This window comes from Hipposideros armiger, unplaced genomic scaffold (genome assembly GCF_001890085.2).
Source record: "Hipposideros armiger isolate ML-2016 unplaced genomic scaffold, ASM189008v1 scaffold_22, whole genome shotgun sequence".
In the NCBI taxonomy this organism is placed as follows: Eukaryota; Metazoa; Chordata; class Mammalia; order Chiroptera; family Hipposideridae; genus Hipposideros; species Hipposideros armiger.
Window position 1 is genome coordinate 6,374,900 of NW_017731372.1, and position 14,582 is coordinate 6,389,481.

General features: G+C 33.5%; 1 protein-coding gene across 1 annotated transcript in view; it reads right to left on the reverse strand.

Moving 5' to 3' along the window:
• The window catches only part of PPP2R5A (protein phosphatase 2 regulatory subunit B'alpha), a 58,137-nt gene that overhangs the window by 5,285 nt on the left and 38,270 nt on the right, over positions 1 to 14,582 (reverse strand). Inside the window, exons 5-12 of the mRNA XM_019635518.1 lie at positions 11,986 to 12,116; positions 10,829 to 10,888; positions 9,337 to 9,445; positions 8,611 to 8,664; positions 3,400 to 3,450; positions 3,040 to 3,159; positions 2,827 to 2,954; positions 1,820 to 1,921 (exon numbers count right to left, since the gene is read on the reverse strand). Of these exons, the coding sequence (XP_019491063.1) occupies positions 1,820 to 1,921; positions 2,827 to 2,954; positions 3,040 to 3,159; positions 3,400 to 3,450; positions 8,611 to 8,664; positions 9,337 to 9,445; positions 10,829 to 10,888; positions 11,986 to 12,116 (755 nt within the window). The remainder of the gene's footprint in view (positions 1 to 1,819; positions 1,922 to 2,826; positions 2,955 to 3,039; positions 3,160 to 3,399; positions 3,451 to 8,610; positions 8,665 to 9,336; positions 9,446 to 10,828; positions 10,889 to 11,985; positions 12,117 to 14,582) is intronic.

A 14,582-nucleotide genomic window follows, 5' to 3' on the forward strand; every position in this document is an offset into this window, starting at 1 on the left:
ACACTGGAGCCCAGGGTGTGTGCGTTGGTGAGTGAGCAAGTCCATGTGCAGGCCCCTCAAGAGGATTGCCTGGGACTCCAGCAGCCAGCCAGAAGCTATGGGGACTCCTCTTCCTGGTGGGGTCTGGGACCTGCCCGTTCCATGTCTCCACCCCTCCCCCTACCAGTCTTCTTGTGGCTTCTTTATATCCTTAGTTATAGGGCTTGTGTTTAGCTAGTCTTCAGGTAAGGTTCTTGATGATGATGGTTCTGTAATTTTGATGTGGTCGTCAGTGGTGAGCAGTGTTACCCTACTCCTCTATCTTGACCAAAGTCTTGACCAAGTACAAAGTACTTTTACATGCACTTTCTCACATAAACATAGTCGCTAGAATACTCATGATCCCTCTTTTATAGCCCGAAGGACTGGCCATGAGTTCAGTCTGGAGCCATTTCTGGGTGGAATCCAAATACTTTGGTACCCCATCTCTAGCCACTAATCAGTCTGTACCTCACTATCTCGTCTCTTACATATCAAATGAAAACTTTTGAGTTTCAAGTTTGAAATAAGATATAAAATATTTGGGGTTTTTTGAGATTATTCAACTTAATTTCAATTCTAAAGGAAAACATTTCTGAATACCTTAGACTAAATTATTCTGTAGAGCTATAAGAACATGTGAAAAAAACCCAAAAACATGGGCTTATAAGTTCTAAGGTTACATATGATTTAAGGGGACAAAGGTGCTGATTTATATAGATAGTAAGATATATGGATTATTCTTAGTCATGTAAAGCATGCCTTATTTTCAAATACAAGTTTCATACAATCCTAATCATCTTTTCATTTGTTCCCGGGGTTCAAACTACATACCTAATTTCTATTCCTGCCTGAAAGGTACTATTTAAAAGAAACAATGCATTGAGTTAGTTATTGGTGGACTCAAATGGCCTTGAAGAATTTTCCTTCCCCTACTTGCCACAAGAAAACCATAAGGAACTTAGTCAAAATAGATAGGCTTTTCCAAACAGACTAGGTAATATGCTTATTAGAAATAAATGGTAGCTGTTATCCTTAAATGACGTGTGGGCTCAGGTACAGCATTTACTACCCACCTTACGTTTGAAATAAATGAGATTTTTTTAAATTTCTTTTTTTTAGCTGAGCCATCCTGCCATCTGTTGGAGCTCAGCTCGGGCCAGGACTCCAACTGCTGTTGCTCACAACTCACACTCTTGAGCGAGCTCTTAACCAACTGAGCCACTCGGCCAGCCTGAGAATTGATTTTTAGATTATTTACAAAATAGAGTTAATCACTAAGCCAAGTTTCTTGCTAATGTGTGCTATCATTTATTCTCTAAAGTATATATTGCAAGGAACAAAATATTAACAGTATTGAGCCATAGGCATATCATTATGAGTTCCCTCTTCCCAAAAGAAAACTGCTGACTTTAAAAATACCATCTTGTTAAAATGTGCAGCTTAAAAACAAACTTGTGCAAGGAACATTTGTGAGCAAGTAAAGCTCGCTGTGGAAGCCATGTGGACAAAAATGATTTTCATAAAAAATCAAATTGTATAAAATAGTATTTAAATTTTAGCATAAATTGTATTTTACAATGCAGATGCTACCAGAGTGCTGAAGTCTAAGGCTTAGAATGAGATCAACAGAAAGGATTTATGATCCACAGTAAAATCACTAGAGATTTTCACACTGTAATGGTTAATTGTAACTGACTTCTTAAACATTTTAACTTAGAGAAGATGCCTTATTATATTGAATCACATTCAACTAAATTTATATATTTTAGATAACTTTGTAATTAAAAATATCAAATACCTTTGTCTTTCAGCTTTATATGAACTAGTAAGGTCATCAAAAAGCTTGCCATTCATTTCCATTAGGGTTTTCAGTACATTGTAGACCAGTGCTATAATGGTCCTAAAACAAAAATAAGCCAGTACTGGGTTATTGATGCTACTAACAGATAAGAAATGTAACACTATCATCTCTGAAATGGGTTAAATGTTGGCTGATTCACTTAATCCATGTTAGAGATGATAAACTGCAATGCAAGAGGTTTAGTGATTTGCTCCAGGTCACACAGCCAGTGGTGGTAGAATTGGTCTGATTCCAAAATTCATATCCTTCCTATGCTCAGATTTAACTCATTAAAATTGTATCGTCACATCTGCTCTAGAATCTCAAGCACCGAGTAACAAAAGCATTAAAAGAAAATGAGAAAGATCCAACTACCATAACTTGTAAGAAGAAAAGTAGAAAGCAGGGTTAGTATGACACAGAAGTTAGAATATATGCAGTCTAAATATCACTGATATAACCTCAAGCACTTCAGTTTTTCCCTAGCATAGTGCTATCTGTAAAGGTGAGACTGTTACTGGCAGCAGGTCAGCCCAACTTGGCATTCACACAGTCATTTGTGCGTCCTCCACAAATGTTGGGTTGGTCTCCCCAAAGGGTTTGACCACACACTGGTGCGGAATGTCACACCAGATAGTCTTACCTTGAGAGGGATTTGTAATTTATAACTTTATAAAGTGCAGAATAGAATAAAACTGTGATGTTAGCCTTGGAATAAGTTCCAAGTATATACAGTAAAACCTTAGATTGCGAGTAATTTGGTTTGCAAACATTTCTAATACATTTTAACGTGGTAAATGAGCGATGTCTTGCAATACGAGTAGTTTGTTTCTGGAACGAATTATGCTCGCAAACCAAGGTATTACTGTATAAGTTTCATGTATGAGTTAGGAGATCAAATGACAAAAAGGTTAAAAAAAAAAAAAACCCACAAGGAAAAAATAATCAACACAAAAGACACTTACGGATTCCAGTGTTCTTTGGAGATTTTGTATAAACTACCAAACATAATTGGCAGAATTTTATCAATATTCTCCTCAATCAAACTAAGAATATATTCATTATTCCAGAAGTACAATGCCCTTTCTGCAACCTAAAAAAGACATTTATAAATATGAAAACTAGAAAAGAAAAATAATAGTATAAAATAAAAATGGCTTCACTGAAAAACATCATACCTGAAAATGAGAACTGGATACACACTTGGATATCTGCTTAAAAAGGGGCTCTTCAATTTTTTTGAACTGAGTTGGTTCAATGACATCTAAGATTTCTTCAATTTCGCCTAAAAACATCACCTAGGTTAAAAAAATTTTCTTTTAAGAAACATGAAAATTATATGATATTAATATAGAAAAAAATGAGAAGGTTAATCTACAGATTACACAGTGGACAAAAGTCTTGACAGCCATTCTACCAAAATCTCTCTAATCCCCATAGAACATCTCCCGCTCGGCAGCAGGGACAACAGAGGCATGGTTTATAGCCAACATTCAGAGTTCTAAGAAAATGCACTATTTTTGTTGAACAAAACCCACCTCTTTCTGACTGCATGTTTTTGGCCAAAATTTCAGCAATCCTCTGATCACCTGCAAAAAAGAAAAGTTTAGCATGAATTAAGCAATGAAACTGGCTAATCCCAGGAAATTTTAATTGTTATTATACCAATATTCATTCTGAAGTAGATCAACATTACTTAATATCTAAGCATATCCCCAGACTCTCTCATCATCTTTAGAGTGCCTTTGTACCAGATACTGCTCTAGATGCAGACACACTGATGAACACAACAGATAAGGTCCCTGATTTTCATGAAACAGGGAGACCAATGTAAGTTATCAATTAAACATATAAAGTAATTTCAATAGTAGTAAGTGCTACTTATTACTAAGAAAATAAAGGAAAATATGATGACTAGTGAGGTAAGGGAGGTAAGTTATTTTATGGAGAAACTAAGGGACAGATAATTAAATAGTATTATTTAAACTATTATGAAGCACCAAAAAAAGCCAGAAAGCCTCCCAATTTATTTCAAATCTAGCACAATTTTGATAACAAATTACAACAAAACAAAGAATCATGAATTTAAGTGAACATAGTTGTAAAAAATTTGTATTAAACTGAATGTAACAGTATATTAACATAACAATACTACCTGCCCAATTGTAACTTATTCCAGAAATTCCAGGATGGCTCAACTCAGGTTAAGGGGAAAAAACTATATGAATATCTCAAAAGATTTTGCAGTTATTTGATATTTTGACTGACTTAGTTTGACTTAGTAAGCTAGAACTAAGAATTTATCAGAAACCATCAGCAATCATACAATGGTATCCTAGAAATAGGGTGTAAAACCATCTGGGCCTGGTGCTTTTGTGGAAAAAGATCTTTGACAGACTTAGGTTATTTTATAGTCTCATCCAACAATGAAGAACACTCATTCAAAATAAAATTGGGGAGAACTTTGTTCTCCCTAATTCAGTAAGATGAAAAGGATTTGATGGATAATTTTGGGAAGGAGTACCAGAATTATATTTTGTGTAAGTATATAGTAATTATACATTTTTATAATTTAAAAATAACACTTACATACCATAAACACACTTAAATATTAGTAAGTAGGAAAAATTAAAATGAGTAGGGAAAGCCAATATATGGTCAGATAAAATATGAAAATCAATAATTTTATAAAACAAAGTATCAGTAATCAGGTGAAAATAAGAAAAAAAGATGCCTTTCACAAGAATGTACATAAAAAATAAAATTTGCAAGGAATGTTTAAGATTTATATGAAGAAAATGGTAAAACTTTCCTGAGTATCATGAAAGACTACAAATAGATGAAATGATTCAATACTATACAGGTATTACTTCTCCTATGCTTAATATATAAATTTAATAATTTCAATGAAATGTCAATTATTTTCTGAAACTAGAAACGTTTATCTTAAAATTCATAAATGTAAGCAGATAGCCAAGAATTCTTTTTTTTGAGGGGGGTGAGAATTAATAGAATGGAACTTGTACTACTGATATCAGCAATTAAAACAAGATGGTATTACCATGGAAACCGACAGAAAAGGTACATGAAATAGAGGAGTATCTAAACAGAATCATGTATATACGGGGTTTAATATATGACAAAGCCGACATTTCAGTTCCATGGGAAATAGATGAATTAGTCAATTTAAGTGGTGGTAGTTGGACTGGTGGCTCACCATTTAGAAAGTAAAAATGTAGGAGTCTAAAGTAATCTCCCATGATCCTTCCTGAATTTACATTCTTGTGTAATCCCTCCCTTAAGTGTGAGATGGCTTAGTGACTTGGTTTAGTGACTTGGTTCTAACCAACAGAATGGCAAAAGGGACAGAATGTCACTTCCAGAGTAGGTTACAGAAGATAGTGACTTTCATCTTATTAGCAGACCCTAAAGCCTTCTCATCTTGCTTTGATAAAGCAAACAGCTGTGTTGGAGAGGCCCACATAAGGAATTGAGGGTGGCCTCTGGCCAACAGCCAGCTAGGAACTGAGGCCCTCAGTCCAACAGCACTTGAACTGAATTCTACCACAACCACGTGAGCTTAGAAGCAGTTCCTTCCTCATCTGAACCTTTACGTGAGACCTCAGCCCTGGACAACACCTCAATTGCAGCCTGTAAGAAACCCTGAAGCAGAGGACCCAGCTAACATGCTGGGCTTCCTGATTCACAGAAACTATCAGATAATAAATATTGGTTGTTTTAAGCCACCAAATTGTGTGGTAATTTGTTATTCAGGAATAGAAAACTAAAATAGTTCCTTACCCTTGTCACACACAAATTTCGATTTCAAATAGTGTGCGTCGAATGGTGGCCCTCCAAGGGTATGTCTATATCCTAATCTCTAAAACCTATGAATATGACTTATTTGGAAAGTGGATCTTTACAGATATAATTAAGCATCTCAAGATGAAATCATTCTGGGTTACAGGGTGGGCCCTAACTCCAACGACAAGTGTCCTTCTAAGAGATACACAGGAGACAGAAGAAGAGGCAGCAATGTGAGATTGGAGCGATGCAGCCACAAGCCAAGGAACACCTGGAGACACCAGAAACTGGCAAGGAACGGAATCTCCCCTAGAGCATCTGGAGGGAGTGCAGCCCTGCCGACACCTTGATTTTGGACTTCTGGCCTTCAGAACTGTGAGAGAATAAATTTCTGTTACTTTAAGCCACTAGGTTTGTGGTAATTGGTCATGGCAGCCCTAGGAAACCATTATAGATGGAATAAAGTTTTTACAGGTAAAAACACGAAATCCATAAAATAACCAGAGTATGATACTTGAGAATAGTTTTATAATCTCAAGGTAGGTGTTTCTTAGTGTGACAGCAAGGCCAGAAGCCATAATGACAAATACTCTACTACATAAAAAAAAAATTTTTTTTTAGTTTTTTAAGGCAGAGATTAAACATTGTGTATTCAAAGTTAAACACTCCAAATGGATAAAAAAAAAAATTCTAAAATAGGGAAAAGGGTTAAAAAGGCAAAGGACACAGAAATATAAATGATCAATAACCACATAAAAGGATGGCTCAATCCCTATAATAAAAATAAGCCAATTAAAATATTTCATACCTATTATGAACTAGCAAAAATTTTTAAACTTAATATTTGAGAGAAAATAGGCACCTTTATACTCTGGATTGGAACATTAAATTGTTCAAACTTTTTGGAAGGCAACTTGGAATACGTTTAAATTTCCGTGTACTCTTTGACCCAGCAACATGATTTTAATTACTTGATTTTTAAAAATTTACATTCAGTAAAAAAAAATTTTTTAGTGTACAGTTCTGAGTGGTTTTATACACACAGACTTTTTTTTTTTTGTAACCAATACCACAAACAGAGCACAGAACAATTCCAACACCCTAAAACATCCCTTCACTAGCGATGTTTTTGTTAACAATGAAAAAAGTCCAATAATTCAAGTGCCCGTTAATGGAGGGTTGATGAAATATGTTAGGGTAATCCACATAATGGAAGCTGAGGCTACCAATGAATAAGTGAAGCAGCTTTATATGGAAAGACATCCACGTTATACTGAGAGGAAAAAACTGGTCAGCACTGTCTCACCATTTATTTAACCTACACATAAATATAGAAAACATTTCTAGAAATATATTCACCAACTTTTATGGTTATTTCTATGGGACAAGATTTCAAGGAACCTCCTCCACGTTGTGCTTTATGATTTTGTATTGTGTGAACCAAATTAACACACTACTTTCATAAATAAAAGTAACAATAAAGTCATTTCCATTGTAGAAAATAATATAGTTTCAATACACGATTTGGTACATAAAAAATGTAATAAACTAGCCAAAGTTCTGACTTATTTAAAATTTGCAGGAAGCTTTCATATGAATGCCGGGTTTCTAGAAAATTAGTATTAAGGCTCAGACCCAAGTAACAGCCATAATTTTGGTGCTGGAACTGGCCTATGGTAGAAACTACAAGGTCTTTTTTATCTACAGATCTGGCCATTAACCTTACTGTCTCCTCATCCTGCTCCTAATTCCATTAATCTGACTCACCTAAGCCAGGCGTCTGGCCATCATCCCTCTCCCTAATCTTCTCTTTAAAAAGAAATCCCTCATCCCCCTATCTGATAACCCCATATTAATTTAACAGATTTAAATTATATGTTTACCACTCACCAAGCATGAACCATGACTTACTTTCCTGTGAGAGTTATGGATTCCTATTAAGTTTAATTCACTTTAGAGATTTATGTAGTTTCATGTAAATATTGGGCTTATAATTCTCCTGATTTGTGTTTTAAAACTGTTTTTAGCTTTTTCCATAAAGAACTGCAACTCTAAAAGTCTAAAAACTCAAATTATCAGGGAGTGAAAAAATGTATTTTATTCCTTTACACAGACAAAGGTCAAATCACAGGGGGAATACTTCCAAGCACCCTTAGGGGTGGACTCAGAATATTTATACTATAAAGAAAATTCATAGTTTAAATCCTTTGAACTCTCTGCTATTCAAGAACGCTTGGTTTCATATTTAGATTTAGGATATCTAGAAAACACTCCCAATATATTTAGTTCACTAAGGTTAAAGTTTTGTTTTCAATGCTTTTATACTTTTCTATTTCTCCCTACCTTTTGTTTTTCTTGAATCTTCAATTTTCATAACATTTTTATTTTCTCCTGAATCTTCACATGATAGTCAAACAGTAAGCAGAATTCAAATACTGAACTGCCATTCTGATTCATAAAGGAAACAACTTTTATTCCAAGATTGTATCTAAAATTACCAAAGGCAAGATGTTTTCAATCCCTGTCATGTAGTTTATCATGCATAAGAGGGAAAATCCTATTTATAAAGACAAAACTCAACGGAATAATTTTGGGACTTCCACAGTATGTTTTAATTTTAAAAGGTGAATGCAGACTGAGAAGATTATCAGTGAAGATAATATGTATATTATTTCACTGCAACATTTGGTCCTGTCACCACACATCTCAACTACTATATGTTAGTATTAATCTATATTTAAGTTATTCGAGACATATAACTCATGAGAACTCTCCCTCCCAACCCTGTTCTTTGAATGCGGATTCACCTCACATTCCTTCTAAATGATTCAAGTACATTACTACTAATGTTTGATAATTCTATAATGGTATATAACAGTATAAAGAAAAGTACAATGAAATACCACAATGTATACCAAAAGCATAAAAATAAATAGAATACTTACTGGTTCAGTTAGTGTTGTATCTTTCTCCAGGAACTGTACAACACAGTAGGCTAGCTAAAATGTAACAGACAGTTTATAAATATTAGTGAGTGAAATGACGTTTAGTGAGTGAAATGACATTTAGAGATGCAGGATTTTTATATTTAACAAAAATGACTACCTCATTTTGATAGATTTTACTCTAGTTTAATCTCTCTATATATAAAATTAACATACTCACAATTGTGTAACTTTTTAACCTTGAAAGTAACTTCTAGTTCAAAAAAGATGTTCTTTTATCAGTAGTAACTTCTGAATATAAAGTTAACTGAAATAGTACTAGAGCTAACATTTTACTTTTTCAACATGTTTCTACATTTTTGCCTATGATGATATGTAGTATTCTCTAAATATTAATAGAGGAGACTTAACATCATTCTCTAACTAGGTTATCACAGCTAGATGGAACATTCTACAGATTTGTGGGACTGAACATCACGTAGTTAATTAGGTTAGGGTTTGGACTATAAAAGAACATGATATTATCTTTCCTATATACTTAATATGCATTGAGCTTATTGAATAACACTAAATATAATACTTTTACATTATAATAAAAATTTGCTTTGGGCAACTTACAAAGTAAATTGCCTAATTATACTTAAAATTGCCATCTCAGTATTTCTCAGTTTCTCTGCCTTTATATCAGTCTTTGAAACAATCATGTGAAAATTTTCTGAAACTTACCTGAGCATGAAACAAAGCTAATCCTTTTGCAGTATGCATAGGAATAAGAACCTTCATTAGAAATTGTTTATGTTCTGCTTTCAGTGGCAATGCAAAACCATTGATAATACTGGAGGGAAAAAAAGGCAGGGGAAGGGTTAAGTAGTTACTACTTTATTTGTAAAAGTTATTATATCCATGAGAGTACATAAGGAACAGTGTGCTCTGCTTCAGTCCTGGTGGGGAATTACTCATCTTCAAACTACTTTAGACAGGTTATTACTATAAAGTCTTTCCTCTGTTATTCAATGATCCCCAAAGAAAACTAAGACGGCCAATGAATGTCCTGGTAAGCAATTCTATCTTCATCTTTCTATGAAAAGCCTGTCACTTTATTTATACATTGTTGCCTTTATTTTTCCTCCCCAAAGCCACAGGAGAGGAAATATCACAATATAGTTAAGAAGTTTCAGTATTTTCTGAAGTAAATGGGTAGTTTCTCTTAGTTTATTAAAGGATCTGAAATTAAGAAGTAGTTCTCTCCATAATCATTCTCTAATACAAATAGAGGGATCTAAACTTCTCTCAAGTTAATACTGCTATGTGGTGAATAGCAGTATTAACTATTCTGCTTAGGGAAGGCAAACTGTTTATGTAAACTAAAATCAAAGGCTGTAGATTCTTCTATAATGAACAGATGGATTAAGAATGGTCTATCACATCTTAATAAGAATTCTTGTAACTTCATCAAAGATTCACTTAGAGCTTATTTCATTTCTTCCCAATCAGATCCTATAAATTTGTGAGGCAGCCTGCCAAAATCAGGCATAAAACATGCCATAGCTTCAAAAGCAGGAAGCCTATTCTGAAACAGATGTCTTAAATGGCAGTACTGTACTATGCTGACCCCCTCAAAAGCTGTACGAATTCAGTTGAGAGACCATGTCTTGTGCCCTATTTTAAAACTCTAAAATATGAAATAATTTCTCCAATCATAGTTAAGATTTTAATACATAAAATATTCAATAATTTAATCTTTTAAAAATATTTTTTTTTCAGTTACTGACATTCAGTATTATTTTACATTACTTTCAGGTGTATAGCACAGTGGTTAGAAATTTACATAATTTAGTACCCACCTGGCACTATACACAGTTGTTGCAACATTATTGATTATATTCCCTATGCTGTACTTTACATCCCCGTGACTGTTTCGTAATACCAATTTGTATTTCTTAATTCCCTCACTTTTTTCAACAAGCTCCCAAACTCCCATCCCCTCTAGCAACCATCAGTTTGTTCTCTGTATCTATGAGTCTGTTTCTGTTTGGTTTGCTCATTTGTTCTTTCGATTCCACATATATAAGTGAGATCACTTGGTATTTGTCTGTCTTATTTCGCTTAGCATAACACCCTCTATCTAGGTCCATCCATGTTGTCACAAATGGTTAAGATTTCATTCTTTATTCTGGCCAAAGTTACTTGTTTAAAAGAACAAAAAAAACTGACCTACCTTCCTAATATTTCAAGGAGCTCAGCAACACCATTGAAATGTTCTGTTTCATATATAAACCTAAATTTAAAATAAAGATATAATGAAAAATCAAACATCAGAAAGCTAAACTGGGCAGGAAGGTAAAGAAATCAACCCAAAGAACAACTATAAGAATAGCTCAAACATGCTGTAAGAATTGTTTGTAAACTATTTTACCCCAAATCAGTTACTTCTTAGCAATCTTATAAAAGGTCTATTTCCTACTACACCAGATACTTGAAAATATTTCCTATTTAAACATATACTTTTGCTAAAACTTGCTATATGTTAAGATAACAGAATATAATTTCACCTGGAATATTTTATTTTACTTAAAAATGTGAAAGATGGGTTTTCTCAAGGGAATACTTTTCAAAATAGGAAACAACTATTCATAGGAAAATCCAAGAGAAAAGGACCCATATGTAATACAGCCAATTTTATTCAGAATTTCTCTAAACCTAAACTACATGGACTACCTAGTTTTCCAAGATTAGGATCATCTTTAAAGCAGGGAGTCCAACTCAAATGACAACAGGACAGGGAAGGTATCAGAGGCTGAGGTGGACTTAGGAGAGGATGACTGAGAGCTGGAGAAAGACTCGATCTCTACAGGAGGCAGTAGCTATTACTCATCTCTAATTGTTACAATGTGGAAATGCTACCCTAATTTTGTCAGATCTTCAATTAAAACAACCTGAAGTGTGGGTATTGAAGTGAAATCTCCTAATTTGAAGCAACTACTAATAGACTATCATTTATAAAATAGTCAAAGATAGGCCCCCTGTAAATTTAAAGCATTTCCAAGTATTTATACAGAAATTTTTCCAACAAAAAGCTCGAAAAAATAGGTAACTACACAAATTCTCCTTTTCACAAATCTTAAACACGAATAGCACTGGTATTACCTATTAAAAACTCTTCATTACCACTATCCACTTAGAGGAGGAGTAGGTTACAAATTTCTAAAAAGTTAGATGGAATTAAATGACATCCACAAAACAGGCTAAAAATGAATCAAATACTATCAGTTAAATTTGTAGATTTCAGATATTAAAAACTAACCTAAATGAACTGGAATAAAAAGAAATATGAAAGGAAAGAAAGGGCTATATATGAATATATGATCAATTTACCTGAGGAAAATGTTGTTAATTTGTTTTCTGATGAATGCTCTTAATCCAAGGAATTTCCCATAAATTCGATGCAGAACAGTCTTCAGAAAGTCACGTTCTCTGGGATCTTCACTATCAAAAAGCTCCAGGAGCTTTAAAAAAAATCTGAGAAATTACTTTTTAAAAATAAATGACCTAAAACTTCACTTTATTCTAATATTGATTTTAATATAACCCATGAAATGTAAAAAAAATTTTTAATTCTGCCTTATCAGACTGATTTTATTCTAAATAGTGAAGCTAAAGAAAAGCTTAGGGATATTCCTTTTCACTTATTTCAAAAATTGACACAATAAATAATATAAACACTTCAAAAAGTGGATTTTTCTTTGGCTTGCCACTCATTTCAAAATTCTATCCTACTCTTGACTACTAAACATGGCTCATAACTCTAGAGCAGGGGTCGGCAAACTGGCTTGCGAGCCACATGCGATTATTTGGGTACATACATGTGGCTCTGAAGTAAAATTGAAAATGAAAATAAAACTATCATAGTTTCATTTATAAAATTTTTAAAGGATATTATTCACATAATGGTGATTTCATTTGTTTTATGGCTTTCAAATAATTTTTTAATTGTTGTTAGGGGCAGGATTGGCTCTTCCATCTCAAAGGTTTGCCGACCCCAGCTCTAGCGTGTTGAAATTTGAGAGCTTTTTAATGCCTTTTGATAGTAAAAATTACATATAAAATCTTAAGCTTGCAGACTGCAAGTTACTAAATAAATGAAGTTTAAAACAATATATGTGCAAATGCATATTTCCAGTTTACTAGAAAAATTTATACAAACCAAGGCTGTGTTTTTTGTGATTTTACACTGAAAAAAAATTCAACAGTAACCATGCCAACAGCTCAAAAATTAGTATTTAAAGGGCCGGCGAGTGGCTCAGTTGGTTAAGAGCTCGCTCAAGAGTTTGAGCTCTGAGCAACAGCGGTTCGATGCCAGCCTGAGCTGAGCAGCCGCTAAGCTACCAATAGGTAGCAGGATGGCTCAGCTTAAAAAAAAAAAAAAAAAATTAGTATTTAGTTAACAGGATAGACTGTTGGCAGATGCATGCTAATAGGGTGGGAATCATTCATGAAATAACACTGACATAAAAGATGAGACCAGATTTTTATTTAAAGTCAGCTTAACAAATGGATAAAAAAATGTTAAATCAGTTCAAATTGGCCAAATTAACATTTTCCTATACCTCTACAGAATTCTTCAGCAAAGGCAGGATGAAGAGATCTTTGAAAAATTTAAAGTCAAAAGCTCAAATTTCCATTTTAAAATGGTAAAGAAACTGAGTTTTTTTCTGTCAAAAAAAAAAGGATAACTGTATTTTAAACAAAACATTGGAATTTCTTAGGAAAAATAAAATAATCTCTCCATAGAATATAACTCCATATGAAGTCTTTTAGGAATTTCATGTTCTGTACTTTGATAATTTATAATTATAGTCAAGAGGGCAAGCTCGGAACCTCATCCAAAGTTCTTTTTCCATTCTGTCTTGAATTTACATGTAATTGTTTACGTGTGTATCTCTTGTACTAGAGTGGGTATTTTCTGAGACTAGTGATGACTTGAGTCATATTTATATCCCCCTAAACAAGTGTCTTACTTATAGTTTGCGGTTTGTGAGGTTATGAAAGTACTGTATGAAGCTGCAGTAAAATCATCCATGGAGAATGAGAATTTAGGTTAACATAACCTAATAAATTCAGTTCAAATTATTCTAGTTCAAGTGACTAAACTACTCAAGATGTGTCTGATGTTGGGTTTACTTGGAAGTTATGCTTTCAAATTAATAAAAGTGTCCCTTAATTAAGCTCATCATGTCTAATTCAAAAACAAATAAAATGTAATACAAGTTGATCCTCAGGGAAAATAATTAGAGAATAGTTATTAGCCAAGTGTCAAATCTATTTAAAGAAACCGATTTTGAAATATAATCAAAATAAGATAGTCTATTTATATATATAATATTAACCTAATGAAACTAGTACTCAGGAAGCTATTTCTTATTCTGGCTCTGATACTTTTATCTAACTGCTTTTAAGGGTAATAAACTGTGAGCCTGTTTCTTCAATAATAAAATTAGAAAAGTTGAAACCAATTATTCTTTTTTGCCCTAAGAGAAGGTCAGAGAGTCTAGTTCAACTCCTGATTGTGCCATCTATTAGCTGTGTGCAATTGGACATGGTCTAGCTCTTTATTTAAGGACAGTGCCTGGCACATAAAAAGTAATAATTCTTAGCTTCCTTCTTTTTTCTGAAATCCTATGATTTTGAATATAACCTAAATTATGGAATTGTTTTCTTCTCTTGAAAAAAATGAATGTCCAAATGTATACCTTATATTTTTCTCTTGTACTTCTCTAAGTCTTAAAACTTACCAGCTAATCAAATAATTTCAAAATAGAAAAGTTGAGAATTCCCATACATACTATTTATTTATTTTATTTTTATTTATTTATTTATTTTTTAGCTGAGCCATCCTGCCACCTGTTGGCAGCTCAGCGGCTGCTCAGCTCGGGCTGGACTCGAACCGCTGTTGCTCAGAGCTCAAACTCTTG